The 20,764-nt window shown below is 33.5% G+C and overlaps 1 protein-coding gene across 2 annotated transcripts in view; it reads right to left on the bottom strand.

Annotated features, from left to right (window-relative positions):
• LOC141455599 (uncharacterized) overlaps positions 1-17,462 on the bottom strand; it is a 40,838-nt gene extending 23,376 nt beyond the window's left edge. The window contains exon 1 of one of the 2 annotated variants that reach the window (XM_074130771.1): positions 17,032-17,462. In XM_074130771.1, coding sequence (XP_073986872.1) covers positions 17,032-17,045 — 14 coding nt within the window. In that variant the 5' untranslated portion in view covers positions 17,046-17,462. The remainder of the gene's footprint in view (positions 1-17,031) is intronic. The other variant, XM_074130772.1, reaches the window with a different exon arrangement.
• Positions 17,463-20,764: the final 3,302 nt, after the last annotated feature.

Here is a 20,764-nt window from a genome sequence, read left to right as displayed (position 1 = left end):
AAGAAGCAATGGAATTAATTTACAAACTGTATTTAAAATGTAAGCAATATATTTGAAAAGGAAGAACGATTATTGCCAATTTCAGCTATATTTATTTATTTGCCAAGCTTCCGCCCGAGAGAGACTAGGTCATCTTCAGTAATGTGGAACATATTTCCTGTAACAGATTACGATTTAAATAAATTTAGTGTCGTCACAGATTTTCGTTGTCATGGGTCTTTAAAAGGTTTATTTCCGGTAAAACTCAATTTAAAAGTTGAATACGATCACAGTATTTCCTTTTCCTGTCAGATAGAGCCAGTATTATAAATGAAAAGATCACGAAGAACTTGTACTGTTATTTAATAAGCAGTACACCAATCAAGTTAGTATAAAGCATCTACTTCCTTCAAATCTCTAATTATAACCCAATCAAAAGGAAGCAGTCTTACAATAAAAAAAAACTTCAAAAGATATCTTACTAATAAAACCAATCTGCGGCTGGAGCCAAGGTTATAAAACAAGTTATCAGAACAGAATCATTACAATCCATTTTGTTCTGACCATTTATTGGACCCTGTGATTTCTTTATAGTACCCAAATTGATCAATAAACCCAATCTAAGGGCTACACCCTATTATCAACAAACCAATAGTTACAGACTTTACAAGTTATTTTGAAATATGTTATTAAACATTTTACAATATTTATCATTGGCAAAATTGTTCCTAAATTTTAAATTCAGCTATTTGATATTCATGCGCCTCTGTTACTGGATCTATATAATGATTTTTATCATGACTACATTTTAATATTTTTAGGCGAATTGAGAACTCATCTTATGTACAATAAAATTTAGTTACTATTTAGAATTAACATTTCTTCAAGTTGGATTTGTTACTTAACGCTTCTTCACCGAGGATTACTTGAACAGACTACTCTCCTGTTTTTATATCTTTCAATCCTGGTTGCCAATGAAATTCTATATTCTAAAACCATTTCTGGGTAAGAAATTTGTAGGTCCCAAGATGTAGCTGGGACATTACTGTTGGTATCTCAGGACAGTAATAGCCACTTTAAAAATAATTGGTCTGAGTCGAAAATTCGGTCCTGGACTTGAGATAAATAAAGCTGTCTGGAGAACTCGAACCCTGTAAACAACCTAAGCTCGTACAGGGTCAACCTGTTCCCACCGAATTTATTGGACGTGATTTCCTCTCTTTTCAAAATATTCTGTCGAGGGTGAATTTGTGGTTCCTTCTGTAAGTGACCTGGCATCGTTTTTTTCAAAGGTGTTTCCTTAAATCACAACGCCTAGGATGCAAAACCAATTAGAGGACTTCCATTTAGATCCAACAACGTCTCACTTTAATCCCTGGAACTACCTGGAATCGGCATTTTAGCCAGCCAATAGCCCACTGAGCTCATCCATATGCTGCCAGGTTGTCCTCACCCGTAAGCTGGTTTACACATTTGGTCAGCCTGTTCTCCAGCAAAGTTACTCGAAATCCCCCATGTGACTCGTCTTCCCGGCTAGAAGAATATCTTTAATAGAAGAAGTCTAATCTCTTTAATACTTTGACGCCCAGACTGGAGAAGAAGAACAAGAATTCGGCACGCAGTCTGACAATGATAAACAGATGCAAGCCAAATAAGAGGCCCTGGTTCTTGCAATAAGGAGAGGTTTCTCCTTCCAGAATTAATAAGGGGTTAAACTTCTTTTTTTGAGGGCTCCAGCACCTAAAGAACTCTGCAATCAATCTGATCTAACTTAGAAAAAAATTCAATAAAACATCATTTCCGTTTTAATACTGAATTCCAAAACTTTAGACTCGATCACAATACTACTTCCTTTTTTGTTTCAATATTTCTACGAATACAACATAGTATCGACTACATAAATAAGTTATGTACTTTGAAATTACCATAAATTTAAATATCATTTAAATGATATTAAAAATCAAATGTCAATTTTCTTTTTAACAATTTCTCATGTTTGTGTTTTATAAATTCAATAATTTAAAGTTATTTTTTTGTATAATTGATTGGGAATCGAACTTACAACCTTTCTTTGTGCTGAATTATAAGTAATAAATTCTTATTTATTTATTTCCATCACATTCACTTGTTATACACTTCAAATATAGTTTATCCATAAATATTTATTATCTATTTAAAATACTGTTACCTAATCTGAGTTACGGAAATGTTACGGATCGTGTGAGTAAATGTTTTGTATTATTTAATGGAAATATGAAAGTGTACATGAGTAAAAAAACATTGGTAGTGATTATTTTATTGTAAAACAAAAGTCTGAAGTTTCAGTGCAATGTCAGCCTTCGGACAGTGTTCTCTCGTTACTGGACGAGTATTAAAGAGCTGTAAGAAGCTGTTAAGAAGAGAAAATCTAAGGGACAGCAGCTGGATTCGAACCCAGCCTCTTAGAACCCAGTAGTACGCTAACCACTAGAGCTAATTCTATCCCAGGTTGGATTAATAAATAGTTTGATCAGGAAATTTCGTGTTCTACAGATTCTGGGGCTCACAATGATCGCATCTTCTGACTTACTTAGGCGCCACGGTAGCCGAGCGGTTATACGCTAGACCCGCAATGCTAAGCTGTATTGTAGGTTTAGTGGGTGACGATTCCCCGGGGTCTAGGTCTTGGATTTTATTTAATGGTTAATAAAAGAAATTTACAGTAAAGTATGTTTGCTAGTTGACACCTAATTGGTAGTTGGGCGTTAAGCCCCGCCTGCAAAAATAGGCGATTACTTTACTTTACTACTTTACTTTACTCTTCTGACTTACTTTTAACGGCACTGCGCGTGTTGTATCAGTGTGAGGGGCTTGTCTAGGGCTAAGAATGTTACTTCTCGGGGAGGAAAAAAAAAAAAACAGAATTTAAACCAGCGGGGAGTCGCTCTCCAGAATTAAGAGTTCCGATTAAAAGGACGGGTCTGGAGGGCGAGCTCTAAAGTTGGGGGAGCCACAATAGATCCCTAGAGGGGTCGCAGTGGCATAGGCCTTTAGGCCGCCCTAATCTAATCTCTACTTACTTTTAAACAAGTAGGAGAATTCACTGGACGGACATTCAATAATTTGTGGCTCCCAGTTGTAAATTTAACTCCCTGGGACTTTAAAAAATTCAAATCTTATTAATTGTAGATTACATATTTATTACCACAAAATTATAAATCCGCCCTCCTTTTCCAACAATACAGGGAACAATAATTTATTTATTTATTTATTTTTTTAATAAATGGTTTGTTTACTTTATAACTGATTATATTCGATTGCTAATATAATAGAAACAAAAATTGTTTCTTTGACAAGCCTTATTTAAATCGTAGTAATTAAGTCCATCCGCTAGGCAATGCTGACTTACCTTTTTCCGGTTTTATAAGAGAGACCACTACTGTTTTTTAACTTTACTGATTGCGGAAATATCTCATCCTTCCAATAATTACATATCTCTGGCTACCAATTAAGTTCTACCATATATGTGCCTAAATACATTTTACCTAATATAGATACGTTCATCCAAACTGCTAATTAATAAATAACATTTATGTATTGGTGGTGCTCTAGTTTGTTTTGGTTTTATTATTAAAGTTTATTTATTCATTGGTAGTTCCATATTTTTGTAAAACTAATACTAGTTTGTCTTCAAAGAAGATGGAGAGAGAAGCAAGAAGTTCTGCGGTTCTTCTAAAGCCCTTCTGGGCTGAAATATCTGGCCCGAAGATAGGACAGCATTTATGTTGTGGCGCCTACGGTTGGAATCTGGACATAGACTTCTAAGTACGAACGAATTGGCCAATAACCTTAGTGGAAACTAACCGAAGCTTTTTAATGGGTGACAGTTTTATCTCTTATTCCCGGATGTCCACTTCTGGACGCAGGCTAACAAAGTCAGCTGATTCTGTATCCGAAATAGAGGTAATTCTCGCCCAAAACAGAAAGGTAAAGTAACATTTGACTTTAAGGTGTGATATTCCATATTTTATCCAATCTATTTGGCTTCCTAATCTGTGGAATTTCCCTGGCTGGTTACCAGGATATGGAGGGGTGTATATCCTTCTTAGAACATCCCTCTCTCTTTCTCAATGGCACTTCAACCCAGTTAGTAAGGGTCCTGGCCTCCTCACTTCCTGTCTCTTGCAGCCGCCATCCCAGTTTCTAGTACGCAATAGCTGCCTACCATCTGCCATCCTGCGTCACATCGTCAAACCATCTTAGCTTTGATCTTCCAACTCACCTTTTGCGGTCAGGGACTTCCTGACTCTTTCTGGTCCATTCTTGCGACATGTCCAGCCCTATTCTAAGCTTGATTAGCTTTAAGCAACGCTATAATATTCGCGTCTCTTTCTTCAGAGCATACAGCTCTCTGATGAATTCTGCGAAGCCAAAGTCGTGTTTTCTCACGTCTTTGGCCGAAGATCTTATGCAGTATTTTCCTTTCGAATATTAAAAGGCGATGTCTGCTTTCGTGATATGCTCCGAGGTTTCAGAGGCATACATCCAGGACAGGGCGAATTAAGAGTTTTATAAATTCTTAGCTTGGTTGCTCTGTCCAACAACTTACTTCTCATGTAGCTCTTAGAACATCCCCAATCTTTTAATTTTAGGTTACCAAATTTTGAGTTAATATCTGAGAGGAGACTCGTTATGTAGAACGGTCCATGGGAAACAAGAAGCTGGATACAATTTCCTCACTATTCCTAGAAATCCTCGGTGGAAAGTTTTCAAAAAATACGTAGGGCAAATTTTTTTTCCAGTTTCCAGCGATTTTCTTGAAAATATCTTAAAACACATTTCGAATATGTCCATCTAGCAATCTACCTTATTTTCAATATTAAACTCGATTAAATGAGTTATTGACAATATTAAAGTAAATAACTTGACCGGAAACGTGAAAGATTTTGACCAAGTTTCCGGCAATTTTCTCGGAAAAAACTCGACATTTATCAAAAAAGAAACTATAGCCCTTACTTTTTTAATGTAATGGAATCTATACTCGCAATTATATCTTTCATTTGATCAGTAGACGGTATAAAATTTTGAACAGAATAATAGAAACATAGGAACTGACATAATTACAGCTTGCCGCCTTAATTAAAGAAACATTAGTCCCTTGTAAAAATGAATTTAAGTCATCAAATTAAGGTTAGACTTCGAGATAAGCGTTCAGCTATTTGTCTTCATTAGCCATACATTTTTGTCTACTGAAGCGTATAACTTAAATCTTTGTGAATGATTTTATACGTATTTCTAAACAATGTTCAGTTTTTGAAAATCTTTCCTTATACGTAACAATAAAACAATAATTTAATTTAAATAATATTGTTTTTGAACTGTTAATAATCAAAATTTATATGTGACGAGGAAAATCTAAATTATTATTTAATACTGACATCGTAAAAATAAAAATACGAAACCGTTTTAAAACTCCATTAATCAATGTCAAAGAAAAGAAAAAAAGAAGATAGATCTTTTTTTACTTAAAATAAAAATACATAAATAAAAAGTTAATTTTATTGGATGTCATAATTATTTTATTGATCGTGAGAAATATATTTTGTTATTTTGAAATATTTATTCATAAATATTGAAGAAACAATTTCCTATAATCAAATAATTTATTCCTAATTTAAAATATCCCCTCCTAACTCCTAATTTTTCTAAATCTTAGAAATAATTTATTGACTTAATGGTAAAATCATTTTTGTGCAAAACAATCGAATTAATAACCACAAAATTGGTTCAATACTGTGGCACTTTTTGCTTTCAACTGATTTATCTTAAAATTTAGTATTTTACTCATATATTTTAACAATTACAGACCAGCAGACGGCTGGTCACAACAATCGAACTTCTATCACAATCTTTTTCAAATTGTCAATTTTTGATTGATAACTTTCTCAAATCTGAATATTAAGAGAAAATAATGAAAGAAAATTTTCAAAATTATGTTCATGGTTTTTTAGTGTGATAAAATATTACTTTTTGAAAGCAGATAATTGGACTAAGTGGGACGCCACGATAGCCGGAGCGGTTATTGGCTAGACCCGCAATGCTAATTCAATTTTAATTTTTCGGATAATCGGACTAGTTTAGTTAATAGATTTAACATCAATATTTATTGATTGTTGTCACGTTTAAAAAAAAAATCATTACGCAGTACATCAAAATAAAATTTTTGTAACGTTCATATGTTGTAAATATAAGTTACAAATATGGTAAAGTGTAAAAGGTAAAAACAATAACTTAAACACGTTTGTTTTTTTTTTTTACAACAGAAATTAAAAGAGAATAAAGTCTTAACAATTATTGTTTTAACATTTCATTCTTTATTTACCTACAGATTTACCATATTCGTAAGTTATATAGTAAAATTTTTATTGTGATTATTTAATACAATTAGCAAATATTATTGTGAAAAAAGATAATTTTAGATTAAGTAAATGCACGTAGATCTGTTACCTTTTTGTTTAAATAGCTTTAGTAGAAGCATTTTCATAGGAGAGAAAGTTAATTTTCTCTAACGTGCCATTACCATCCATGATCAACATTTACGTTTATTTCAAAAAAATTTTCCAAAAGAAAAAAATTAAAAAAATTCAGTTTAGGATCTTTGGGTGACGTAGTTTACAAGCTTTATATTTCTACAGTAGTCATAAATAACTTGTTTGATAGGTGACGTAACTATTTGAAGGAAGTTCCGTTATTGAAAAAACAAAAAATCTGTTACTACTAACATAATTAACTTGTCAAATAATGAATTTAGCTGTAGCTAGTAATAAATTACAGACTCAGCAACTTTAAAAAACAACTCAGTTTACAAGCAATACATCTTATACTGGCTGGTCACAACAATCGAACTTCTATCATAAAAATCTTTAAAAAATTTTATCTTTTTCAAATTATCAATTTTAATTGATAACTTTCCCAATCTGAATATTAAGAGAAAATAATGAAAGAAAATGTTCAAAATTATGTTCATGGTTTTTAGTGTGGACCAAGTGGGATGCCACGATAGCCGAGCGGTTAGGAGGCTAGACCCGCAATGCTAAGATGTATTGTTGGTTTAGTGGGTTCGATTCCCCGGTCTAGGGCCTTGGATTTTATTTAATGGTTAATATGAGAAATTTTGTAGTAAAGTATGTTAGGCGATTATAGGCTAGACCCGCAATGATAAGATGTATTGTTGGTTTAGTGTGTTCGATTCCCCTGGTCTAGGCCTTGGATTTTATTTAATGTGGTTAATATGAGAACTTTGTAGTAAAGTATGTTTGCTAGTCGCCTCCTTCCACGGCACCTAATTTGGTTGTTGGACGTAAAGTCTGTCTAAAACATAGGATTTACTTTGAATCTGATGAATAGTTTTATTCGAATTTTTAAAGTTTTGTTCATTGAAAGAGGTTTTTTTATAGAAAGGAAACTCATCCGAAGTTGATGCAGGTTTAATAAGGGCGTCTCCTGGTTTCTACCGTAATAAAAGTAAACATGGTCGTATTTCTCTTGTTGATGATCCACGTAAAGAGCGGCCCGAAACTAGAACCACAGAGGAAAAACATCGATAAGATGGACAATACGGAATTGGAAAATTAGCGTTTATAGGTTTTACGAGATGTTACACAGCCCCATGGACTTATCTGAGGAAAGAAAATTTGATTTAATATATCGATTTGTGTTTATCGTTGGTGAAAAGTGGATCCATCATTATCTGACAGAAAGTAATAATCGAAGTGCTTTTAAGGTTGCAAAAGGAATTCTTTGTACTGATTACGTTGAAAAAAATTTAAACAAATAACAAGTAATGATATAATTAATGTAACTTAATCAATCGGTAACAAAAAAAGGCAAGTCCTTCAAGCAGACAGAGCTCGACACTACGCTATTTATGCCCATAAATTCGTTAAACAAGGCGTCAATTTTACAATAGTTTTTTCGAAGATACGCGTGGAATCCGGAAGTGAGTTAAATAAATAAAAGTTGCTAATAAATAAAATCAAAAACAAAACATTCTTTTCAAACTTATATTTCAGTCTTTATTTTAAAGTAATTGATACAGACAATCTTATAATAAAGTTGGATAAATTTCAAATGTAAAGATAAAAAAGATAAGCTTAGGGAACAAAACTGAACAGTTTGTAAAGCCCATTAAAGTTAGACTTGGCAAGCTAATTTGTTGCTTAGCAACCCTGCCTCTTTACCCTTTCATCTATACAAGCATGGCTACTTTCACTGTGTTAACCAATCAGGGTTTTGCAGAGTATTTTGTTCCTATTGTAGTTTTCATTTTTGATCGTTAATTTATAATATATAGACCCGCAATGCTAAGATGTATTGTTGGCTTTGTGGTTTCGATTCCCTGGTCTTGGCGTTGGATTTTATTTAATGTTTAATATAAAGAACTTTGTAGTAAAGTATGTTAGGCGGTAAGAGGCTAGACCCGCAATGCTAAGATGTATTGTTGGTTTAGTGGGTTCGATTGCCGGTCTACGCCTTGGATTTATTTAATGGTTAATATGAGATATTTATAGTAAAGTATGTTTGCTAGTCGCCTCCATCCGCGACACCTAATTTGATAGTTAAATATACCTATATATAAACTAAAAGAGGGTAATATCCACTTTATGTTGAGTTTTTTAAGGTTAACGTTACGGGGTTGAGTTAACTTTAAATTACGGGGTATTTAGGCCCGAATGCTCACCTGTGGCTAGTTACTCAGTATTTTGGAGAGGCCTATTAAGTTATAAAGAATATTGTAGGAGTAAAATCGATTCAATAAAGTGATACTTCACGAGAGTAAATCGATCTAAAGTTTAGTCTCGGGTCTGATAGTGGTACCTAAATTAATTTGAAGTATTTCTGAGATTTTTTGCTGTTTCTAATGGTGCTGACACACAATGCGGGATTCGAACTGGTGATCTTGCACTTTCAAATCCACATTCGTGACCATTACACCAAAACTCGCTTTACCTAGTATAGTAATAAAGCAATAAGTTAAATAGAACATGAAGTTTGAAGCTCACAAGTAAAGACATGATTATTGCTTGTCCCTTTTATGAACATTACGATCACACCCGGCTTTCTACAGGAATAAAAAGGAGGCATGTGAAAGGATTAGCGCGTGATGCGATTTTTTTGTCACCACAGCAACCGAAAGGGAGTTGTCGATCGTGGTGTATTCAATGTACGGCACAGCGTGGATGTTGCACACCTGCCTTTCTTCAGGTGGGCATATTAGTATTCTGCAGGAGATGACTGCCTACACAGAACTTCTTGGACAGCAGGCCGATTTGGTACTTTATACCAATATACCACACACACTGGTCTTGCACCTGCTTTGTTTGGCTGCAGTTCTTTTACAAGGATCTATCTATCTATTTAAACCATCTTGTCTCAGAAAAAAAACATATGTCATCTGCCTACACAGATAAAGATAATTCATTCTTCTTTTTTCTTTTTCTTTTTTAATATACACAATCAAATCTAACGGAACTTTACGCGCTTGTCGCTCCATTTAACTCCATCTTATTTCACAAATTATTTTTTGAGATTAATTTTTTTTAAGTTGTACGTAATATAAATTTGTGCTTGAATATCCTGGAAGATGTATTGTATTCTAGAGAGGCTTACTCCAGTCAGCATTGGCTTCCGGTTATACCTTAAATATTGGAACTAGAGAACAGGAAAAGCGCTCATCAACTTCATCAAACCCTTAGGGAGACGTGGACCAGCTACTCTTATTCAGAAATCTTGGCGTCCCTTTGGATATCCCAATCCTGACAACACATAACACCAACCATACTCACTTGTCCCAGGCGCCAAGATAGCCAAGCGGTTATAGGGCTAGACCCGCAATGCTAAGGTTTAGTGGGTTCGATTCCCCTGGGTCTAGGCGTTGGATTTTATTTAATGGTTAATACAAGAACTTTATAGTAAAGTATGTTTGTTAGTCGCCTTCGTCCACCACACCTAATTTGATAGTTGGACGTAAAGCGCGCCTGAAAAAATAGGCAACTACTTTACTTTATTGACTTGCCCCGTTTATTCTAAAACTAGATTCCTCGTTTTCGGAGGAGGTTAAATGTTTCCTCTCCCGGAGATCTGGTAATCTTTACCCCAGAACTCTCTAGGTTTATTCCAGTGCACTGGGCGATTGAGTCGCCATGCTCCCTAGTGTCCTGTCACTATTTTATTAGTTTATTGTACTGCTATCTGGAAACTCTTATCCGGATTTATTGGTCTTGAAGACCCGGTATCTCTCATGAGATGAAGTGTGTGGCGAGGGAACAATGGGCATTTAGGATTGCCTGCTTTCCTTGTCCTTTTTTTTTTTTTTTTTTTGGAGGAACCGCCCTTTTAATACAATCTACAATCAATCTACAAACCATACTAATTTAAACATGCGACAATTAGTAAATACTTCGGCTTGTTACTACGACAATATATCAGCATGAATAGGAACTTATTATAATGTTACACATTTTAAGTGTGAACTTAAAATCTCAAAGAACATGATTGAGAAGTTCAGTGTTCAGTATGGAGTTCCATACTTCTAATGAAGAACTGACAAGTTTTGGTGTAAACTCCTTTAATTGAACAAATTATGAAGAAGTGATAAGGCACCAAAATGCTGGATAATCTCTTTGATTTTATTGGTCTATAGCTCGAATGTTTATAGGATCCTGTACCAGTTCCGGACTTAGCTGTAGAGATTTCGACTTCAGTTATTCTATTCTATTCTTCAAGGACTGCCACATCACCTTCAGAGCTTACACTTGCTGAAAATCATAAATTTTTTTTTTTTACATTTTTAACATTAAAAATAAGTGTATTTTTCAACCTTGACTGTTTAGGTACTCTTCTAAACCTAAAACTATTTCAGTACTATTTTCAGTACCATAACAGTCAGAACAGAAGACCCAACAAGTTTTGCTGTTAAAACTATTGTGATTTTCAGCAAGCATAAGCCCTGAAGATGGTGTCCTGGACCCTGAGTCATAGTCTTAGCAAGAACTAGTTAAAAATTATGACTTAACTCTTTGCGGCTAGGTGGGTTAAAAACTGTCCCACCTTTTGCTTAGCTTTTGCTGCACGGTGGGATATATTTTAACCCACTTCGAAAAGTTGAAGTTATTCATACATACAGCTTAATATGTTATTTAAAGTTTTCCATTTAGTTGGCAGTGCTATGCACCAATGGTAAATGCGTAAATAAGTGAAATAATTTTTATATTTATTATAAACTTGACTGATAGTAAAAATATGGTGGCACCGCATACTGTTCTATAACTTAGATGCAGCTGTTGTTAATTCATACATTGTTTATAAACAATTGGGTCAAAACATGGAACTAAAACATTTCAAGGAATAGTGCGCTGAAGGACAGTGCTGTACTGTCCGCAAAGTTCCCGCTTTGTTTTGGTAAAAAGTTATGTTTGAATGAACATCATATAAAGCATTAGTTGCACAGTGGTATTATACAATACCAGCGCCCCACACTAAAAAAGGACTATTGAAATGGTATTAATTTTTTCTTTTCTTTTTTTCTTATTTCGAGAGTGATGATTGTTTGAGACGGATGATTACATATGTAAAATAACGGAAATGAATGTTCATTTCCATTATTTTATAATAAAAGAAATTCTGTGCAACTAGGGCTTTTATTTTCTTTAAAATCGTGCGCCTCAAAGAGTTAAAGGATAGTTTAACAAAGCGGAATTCCAAAGAACCTTCCCGCAAAAAAAAAAAACAGAAATTCCAGGGAACAATTTCATATAAATGGCATTATTTCCCGGTATTATATTTTTCCGGAAAAAATGTATTTTCCGCTGAAACAACTATTTAAAAAAAAAGCTGATAAATTTTTTTTATGATTTTAATACAAAGTGGAACAAAAATCTTGTCCATAAATTGTGCTTAATCAATTTGTATATTAAAGTAATTAAACGTTTAAATATTCGGTTTTTAAACACAAAGATTTAGTAAACATTCCAAGTCCAAAGAAATTTTATTTTAATAATTTGAATTAAGAGAAAGTCTGGTAACTGTTTAAAACAAATATTTTTATTTATTTTTTATTATAATTTTGTTTTTTTAAAAAAAAAAAAAGTCATCTCTAGTTTTTAACTTATTGAACTCAAAAAATAAATCTTTAATATTTAAAGATCGATAAATTTTAATAAAGATTCTAATTTATTTATAAATATTTATCTTAATAAAATATATGAAATGTTAAAGATCGTCTTTAATAAAAATTAAGATAAAAAGAAACGCGGGAAACAAAATAAATTAAAAAAACCAAAATTTATTTATTACGTAAAATTTAAGTAACCAATAGGAATCCCCCTCTGATCTATCCAATAAAAAAAAAGAAGATTTATAACGGTCTCACAAACACACAACTCTTTCATATACACTTATATACTTTGGACTTCCTAACTTTAGGAGATATGACCGCTTTTATAAGAATTTAAAAAAAAAAAAAAGTAGCTGACTTAGTTTCGAAATCACTCTCTCCTAAATGTTCAATGTTTCTTCTTTCTAAATCTACAATCTAAGGCCATTTCTTGTCTTACTTTTAAGCGTGAAAGTCTTCTTTTTAACAAATCAAATTAAGTTTAGAATTATAATTCTAATGGAGTCGAGTTTTATTTTATTTATTAATTTTGAAAGTAAGACCAGCCGCTAGATGAACTTATTAGTAACAATGACAATCAATCGCCTAGAAGGATGATCTGGAAGGTGATGCGCCTGTTTACTTTACTACAAAATTTCTCATAACCGCATTAAATAAAATACAAGACCTAAACACCGGGAATCGAACCCACTAAACCAACAATTCATCTTAGCATTGCGGGTCTAGCCTATAACCGCCTGTTTACTTTACTACAAAATTTCTCATATTAACCGCATTAAATAAAATACAAGACCTAAACACCGGGAATCGAACCCACTAAACCAACAATACATCTTAGCATTGCGGGTCTAGCCTATAACCGCCTAACATACTTTACTACAAAACTTCTCATATTAACCGCATTAAATAAAATCCAAGGCCTAGACCCCGGGGAATCGAACCCACTAAACCAACAATACATCTTAGCATTGCGGGTCTAGCCTATAACCGCCTAACATACTTTACTACAAAATTTCTCATATTAACCGCATTAAATAAAATCCAAGGCCTAGACCCCGGGGAATCGAACCAACTAAACCAACAATACATCTTTGCATTGCGGGTCTCGCCTCTCAACCGCTCGGCTATTGTGGCGCCTGAGACTGTAAGTTCTGATATAAGATTTTTTTATAGCGAGTTCAAGGATTTACAATCGGAATTTCTGTGGATGGATTAGATTTGAAAGCTAAGAATAGAGCGCTAACGATAGTGCGGAGAATTTACGGCAGAAGAGATTAAATTCTTTAAAGATTGGAGCGTTCCGTTGAACCCCATACAGTTCAATACCTGTACGTCCAGGTGGGTTTTAGTATAGAAGTGCATATTAGTCGTTTGTTATTAAATGAAAGATCAGATCGTTGGTCTAGTAGTCTTATAAGTAGTTGATAGCACCTGTTAACTTCACCATGTTTAAGTTATGATTGCTGGTTTCAAGTCAATCTTTTGTTCTAAAAACAGCTCCAGGATAACGGACATACACTTTGATTTTAGCCAAAAGGCCGAGAAGCGTGACGGTAGCTGAGCGGTTAAGAGGCGAGACCTGCAAAGCTAATATGCATTGTGGTACTGGGTTCGATTCCTGGTCTTAGGCCTTACATTTTATTTAGAGGGTAATAAAAGAAATTTACAGTAAAGTGTTTGCTAGTCGCCTCCGTCCACGACACCTAATTGGTAGCTGGCCGCAAAGCTCGCCTGAAAAAATAGGTAAATAGGTAACGGACATTGGCAGGAGGAATGGAGAATTGAATCGTGGTAGATCGGAGGATGAGCGATGCGGCGGAGAGGAAAAGTAATGCTTTAAGATATGTGTGTTTTTTTAAATTTATTTAAGGCTCATCTACGTATGAGGCCTTAGGCACCCAGAGCTTTTTTCAGTGCTTCCGAACAGTGTTCTCTCGTTACAGACGAATAGTTGATGGTGTGAGCAGGCTAGATTTAGCATCTTTGGCCTGAATAGATTAACGATCTTTGGGTGTCTCTCATCAAGATGTTAGGGGCAGCTGTGTGATTGATTCTTAGATGGCTCCTAAATCGGTTGCTTTAGCTATAATGATCCAGAATGGCTTTGGATAGCTTAGGGTTTCCCTCCTCACTCGACTATTACTAATTATAACTGTGGTCATTCGTAAATTTAAAAAAATAAAAAGAATGTCTGCCCAAAAAATAGAACAAAATAACGTCCACCTCAACAAAAAAAATTCAACCTGATTGGAAAAATGGAGGGGAACCGGTTTGTGTAGGGCATCAGTCCGCGTGGCACGCGCCTAACCTTACACAATAAGAAAATAAAAGTTGAAAACAACACATATGGAATAAAACCAAAACTAAAACTGGTACATTCCGGTTTTTATGCATACACATGGTCAGTTGTCTGTTAGTGAAGACAAGAACACAGAGCATCCATCTCACACACTGTCTCTATCTCTCTCTAAGGATGGACCTCATGCATTCAGGTAGGTTAGTGATCGCAAAGATGTGTGTAGAAGTGCAAAACTGCACTTTAATTGGCATTGTTGCGCGTGTACGAGAAGGTATTCTTGTTGCAGATTTTTCAAGATAGTTATTTTTGAATTGCTTCTTTTGTTTTGTACATTTATTTTATCCAGCGCAAATTTTAAATTTCTTGTCATTTAAACTGTTCAAATTAATAAACTGTAACTGCCTAGTGTTTTAATTGAACTAAAAATTTAGACGCCACGATAGCCGAGCGGTTATAGGCTAGACCCGCAATGCTAAGATGTATTGTTGGTTTAGTGGGTTCGATTCCCTGGTCTCTAGGCTTTGGATTTTATTTAATGGTTAATATGAGAAATTTTGTAGTAAAGTATGTTAGGCAGTTATAGGCTAGACCCGCAATGCTAAGATGTATTGTTGGTTAGTGGATTCGATTCCCCCCGGTCTAGGCCTTGTGATTATTCAACTTTATTAAAGAAAAAAATAAAAAAACATCTCCCACTCACAAGACATTGATTTTAACCTTATTAAGTAAAAGAAGCCCTCACGTATATGCCCTTATTTCAGTCCGATATCGAATTTACATCCATCTTCAGGGTTGTAAAATAAATTTGAATACCAATAATAGATTATCTATTATCAACTCAAAATTAATGACAATCAACTTGAACAACTGAATGACCGAACACAAGCTCACTATGACACAGTAAAAATAATTATATTTTTCACATTACCGGATCCAAACAAATATTCGACTCTTTTTTTTTTTGTACAGGAATTTTATATCGATTACATAATCGAATTTCACTAGTAATTTATTTATACTTTAATTATGAATAGACAACAATTTTTTTGTATATTCCCGTGTAGCTTAAAATGTAAGTGGATTACTGTCTTCCCTGTTCAGCATTCCTGAAATTAAACCCGCTTTTTTATTCTATATTTAAATTTAAGCATAATTGTATGTAAATTTAAGACGCGAGACTCTATAAGTGAATGGAGCTTGGAGCCCTTTTTCAGTTCACCGTTGGCCTCCGGTCTGTTACACTTTCCATTATCGGACAGGAAGGGAAAATTTAAGGGCCAGCAGCTGGTGGGAAATTCACTTGGCTAACCACTTAGGTAACAGTTTTATATTGATTAATTTTTTTTTAAACTCAACTCTCTCAGAGTAACAAATTAATAAGAAGTAGTTTTTCAATGGGGAAAAAAAAGAATAGTTGATAAGAAAAATATCACATCTTAACAGGCATTCAGGTCACTAAAAGATCTGTTCTGCACAAATTATGAATTTAATGCTCGTATGTTTGTATCTTTATTTTTGTGCGTATTATTTGATAACAGAGACAAATTATGTCTTAAAATAATATATCAATTTTTTTTTTTTTTTTTAGAACCTAATTTTAAACATTTTAATGATTCTAACTTAAAAATTATCTTCAAAATTTGTTAAAGAAAATTGAAATTAAAAAAAAAATGCATTAAAGATATAAATTTGCCATAGAATTTCACAGATTTTCCCAGACGTCACGCGGAATCAATTTCCGGCGGACAATAAATATTTCCATGAACAGTGTGAGCGTTCAAACGTGAAAGCGGAAGAATATCAGCGAAAGAGCTTCAAATATTAGTTAACAGATTTTTTTAACTTCTATTATATCTATTATAACATTTTCGTATTCTTATCTACTACAATAAAACGGATATATCATTTGCGCGCACACAATGATATTGCTTTTTAGATTCTGCTGAATTTTGAATGACGCATTTCCTAATTTAGGTTAGGTTTTAAATTTCGATGTACGTAATGTAAGATCATTTATCAATAGGATCATTTTTTAAAAAAAAGATGAATTACACTGCAAAAAAGCTCTTGGACATTATCAAGTGAGGGGGGAGGGTAAAGTACCACCAAACAGGATGCGATTCGAAGATTATCTACGATACGAGGATGGAAACAAATTGATCTCAATTAAAGCTAAGACTTTTTCCGGAGTATTTATTGATCATATTTCATCTTTTAATTATTTATTTCTCAAGAAAAATAATCAGAAGATTTTTCTTTAAAAGAAAAAAAAAAACTTTGCATCATCCGATTGGGGCTAGAAAGATTTCAGGATATGACGTAATTAGAGCGACTTCCTGGAAAACTGACTTTCCCTAAAAGATCATCAACAAGAACTATTAATTATTACGTCAACTATTCTCTCTTCAAATTATCCGCGTTTTTCTTGTTGAAAATGTGAAGTAAATGTTTAGTAAAAATGCTTAGTAAAAATGCTTAGTTTAAAGATAAGAAAGAGTTTACTCGTAAAGTTTTCTTTTAATTGTAATTTATGGATTTAAGTACTCTATTAATGACATTAAATTATTTAATTATTTAAATAAATTTAAATTTTACTTACAATATAACGACCATATCCAGAAACTCTGTAAATATAGTAATTGTAGAACAAACAGGCCCTGTCGTTAGCTGTAAATGTCCACCAGTAAAAAATAAAAAATAAATATTAACGTAGTCTTATAAAAGTAACGCAAGAAAGGATAAAAGGTTACAGCGAACTATAGAGACATCCGGTCATACAGACTGCCGGGGTTGGACTGAGGGGTTATTGTCAAAAAAAGAGGGAGTCAAGGACAACTCTATGTACAACGCCTCCCACTTTACCTAGCTAACATCCAATGAAGGAAGATCAGGACGTTCATTGGATGGAATACCACCCCCGGGTGCTTTATTAGTTACCCCACTACCAGAACGGGACAATTGTTCTCCAGCTCCACCCTTGGCTGTCCGATAATAGTGAATGAAAAAAGAAAAATTAAAAAAACTCTTCAGTACCTTAGAGTCACACTTGATGGATCATACGTGTTTCATTAATTATTTTATTTTATTAATAAATACTAAACAGGATCAGAATTATGGATTAAGAAATTAAATATTCCAGAACCGATTACAATATATCTAAATTACTTCAGACAAACTGGAAATTAAAAAAAAGCTATCTTTAAAATTTCACCGTTGTAGTAGAATCTAAATTAATATTATTACTCTTTTTTTTGAACACCCTTTCACGTATAATAATAGTGAAATACAAATTTTGTGGTAGGCGCCACGATAGCCGAGCGGTTAAGAGAATAGACCCGCAATGCTAAAGATGTATTGTTGGTTTAGTGGGTTCGATTCCCCTGGTCTATGTCTTGTATTTTATTTAATGTGCTTAATATGAGAAATTTATAGTAAAGTATTGCAAGCTAGTCGCCTTTGTGTATGACTCCTAATTAGATAGTCGGATGTAAAGCCCGCCTGAAATATAAGATATTACTTTACATGATTTGAGGTCCTCTGCCGACGAAATAATTGATTTATGCTTTAACTTACTAAGTAATCTGTAACTTACTAAGTAAGGTTTATAATGAACGTCAAGTTATTTTAAAATGAGAGTTACAAAAAAATTACAACGTTATTCGGACGTCCTTAAATTTTTAAATAATAAATATTTATTATTATCATTATTTTCTCTCTCTTTAACTCGATCATTTTCAGTAACCACTTCATTCGTCGATCAATCTTTTGTATTCTAATATCCTCTACTTTTCGTGAAAAACATCTTAATGATGGGTACGCGAGCGCTTCTTCGTCTTCTTCTATAAATCACTGCTGCTTCGTATCTTTGTCTTGTCCACTCTTCGTACCCTTCTAGACCAATCTAGACTTTTCTCAAACAATGGTCCACAGACTCAGGCTCTCATTAATCAGTTTCAGTTCGACTTTCCAAGAAGTCAATGTGAGCGGGACTTTGACTGGACAGAAACATTTTGGAATGCCTCATCTTCGTCACACTTCTCCAACTAGATAGCATAGATATTAGCCATTCTTCAAGGGCCTGAAAGGGTCCCCGCAAGGTTCCTAGCTTGACCAGCCTTTCTTGCTTCTCTCTTCACCTTCACCTTTGTACCCTTTCACCCAACTTGTCCTTAGACTGTTGTGATTCGCTAGGGCCTCCAATTCTTTGCATCATTCGTCGAAGATCTTCGAACTGGCACAGTGCGCTTCCAAACCTTTTAGATGGCGACCTGAATGGTCTGGGTAGTCGGCGATTCAGCTACCTTCTAGTACCCTTATCATTCAGTTATTGTGCACCACAAGTTTCATAATCTGTGCAAGACTTGTCAGGATTTTCGAATTGACATTTATTTTCATATTAAACATCGATTTTAAAACGGGATAGCTGCTAGGTCATTCTTCTTCCTGCAATATAATTATATATTTGTAATATAATGAAATATAAAACTCCAGGTTTAAAAAAAAATAAATTATGTAAAGTGCAATAATACGAACTGGGGCGTGTGTTCAAGCCAGATTGAATCCATAGTTTATCGTTCGACCAAAATTTCATTCATCTTAGCTGACAAGAACTGGATTCCATTTTAACTCCAAAAAAACATTAGATAAACTTTTTATTTATTTATTTATTTGTTTATTTATTTATTTATTTGAATAAAAAAACATCCCTTGAAATTCCGGTTTGATTCAATTTTTTTTTTATTTAATTTTTTATTTTTGCTTGAATCGATTAATTTATGTAAATATTCACGTAACGTGATTAAATAATAAAAAACGGTTTGTTGCCCCCATTGATAAAAATTTATAACCAATCAATCTATCAATCAAATATTCCAATCAAAAAAAAAAAGAAAAAAAAAAGAAGATTATTATAAAAGCAAATATGTACGTACCATTGAAAGGAGTTACGTTTATGAATAATTGACCTTCAAAACACATATTTTGCAGAATAAGATATTATTTAATATTATTGCAAGTTATTACTTAATAATAGCAAAGAAAAACAAGTGAATTAAGATTTAATTTCGTAATTTTGATACTCTCGTACATTTGTTTTTCTCAATGTAGTTTTTTTTTTTTTTAGTATTTTTATGAAGGTAAGTTGATAAATTTAGGATATTTCTTTATTTTCCTGTTAATAGAAAGTAAGTTTGAAAGTAATTTCACATTTTCAAAGTGACAGCATCCGCCGGAAATTAATATTTCGTCAAAAGAAAAATCAGCATACGCCACGATAGCCGAGCGGTTATAGGCTAGACCCGCAATGCTAAGATGTATTGTTGGTTTAGTGGGTTCGATTCTTCTGTTCTATGCCTTGGATTTTATTTAATATTTAATATGAGAATTTAATTGTATAGTATGTTAGGCGGTTATAGGCTAGACCCGCAATGCTCAGATGTATTGTTGGTTTAGTGGGTTCGATTCCCCCTAGTCTAAGCCTTGGATTTCATTTAATGTTTAATATGAGAAATAGTAAAGTACGTTTAGCTAGTCGCCTCCGTCCACGACACCTAGTAAATGGTAGTTGGACGTTAAGCCCCGCCTGAAAAAATAGGCTTTACTTTACTTTACTTTTACTTACTTTTACAGTACGTGGGTGTGTATATTAATAACGTAAAGCTTTATTTTTGTGCTTTTTTTTTCGCAGAAAATTATGAAAATAGAAAAGCCAAAAGAAAAACAGCTATAAATCACAATAACCGGTTTCTGGTTCTTGAACTAGATTTTGTTTAACAAACATTGCTCACAATTCAAATGTTTTTTATTCGAAACGTTGACCTTTTTTTGGACTTAATTTCATCATTGGACATAGATTGATCAGATTAGTGTAGAGAATGCGATTCAAATGAGTCAAAAACATAAATGAAGTAGGAAATCTCTACACCAAACTCTGATAATGGATGAAAGTTCGAAGCCGAAAGAGGATATCATGAATATCCCTGCTAAGAGGCATATTATCCCCACACTGCGGACTTAAAACCACACTTTCAACATATTTTTCCCATTAAAAATGTAATTTTAAAGATTTTTTTTTAGGTTTCTGTAGCTTCCTAAAGGAAAGGTGAACATTTTGTACATAGAATTTTTTTATTAACTAATTTTAATCTTTTTTAAAGAAATCCACTTGAGTTAAGCAGTTGTTATTAATTTGTATGTTACGAGTTGAAGACAGTTTTTTGATTTAAGTAGTACACAGCTGTTTAAAGGTGTTTGTTTTTTATGGTTGCTAGGTTACCGATGGTGTTTTTGGTTTTTGGCTAATTTAAACAGTTAACGTTAAGTGATTACAATAA

This window comes from Rhodnius prolixus, unplaced genomic scaffold, assembly GCF_049639745.1.
Source record: "Rhodnius prolixus isolate KJV_2025 unplaced genomic scaffold, Rpr scaffold_4, whole genome shotgun sequence".
Lineage (NCBI taxonomy): Eukaryota > Metazoa > Arthropoda > Insecta > Hemiptera > Reduviidae > Rhodnius > Rhodnius prolixus.
Note: the sequence above shows the minus strand (reverse complement) of the source record. Positions and strands in the feature narration are given on the sequence as shown.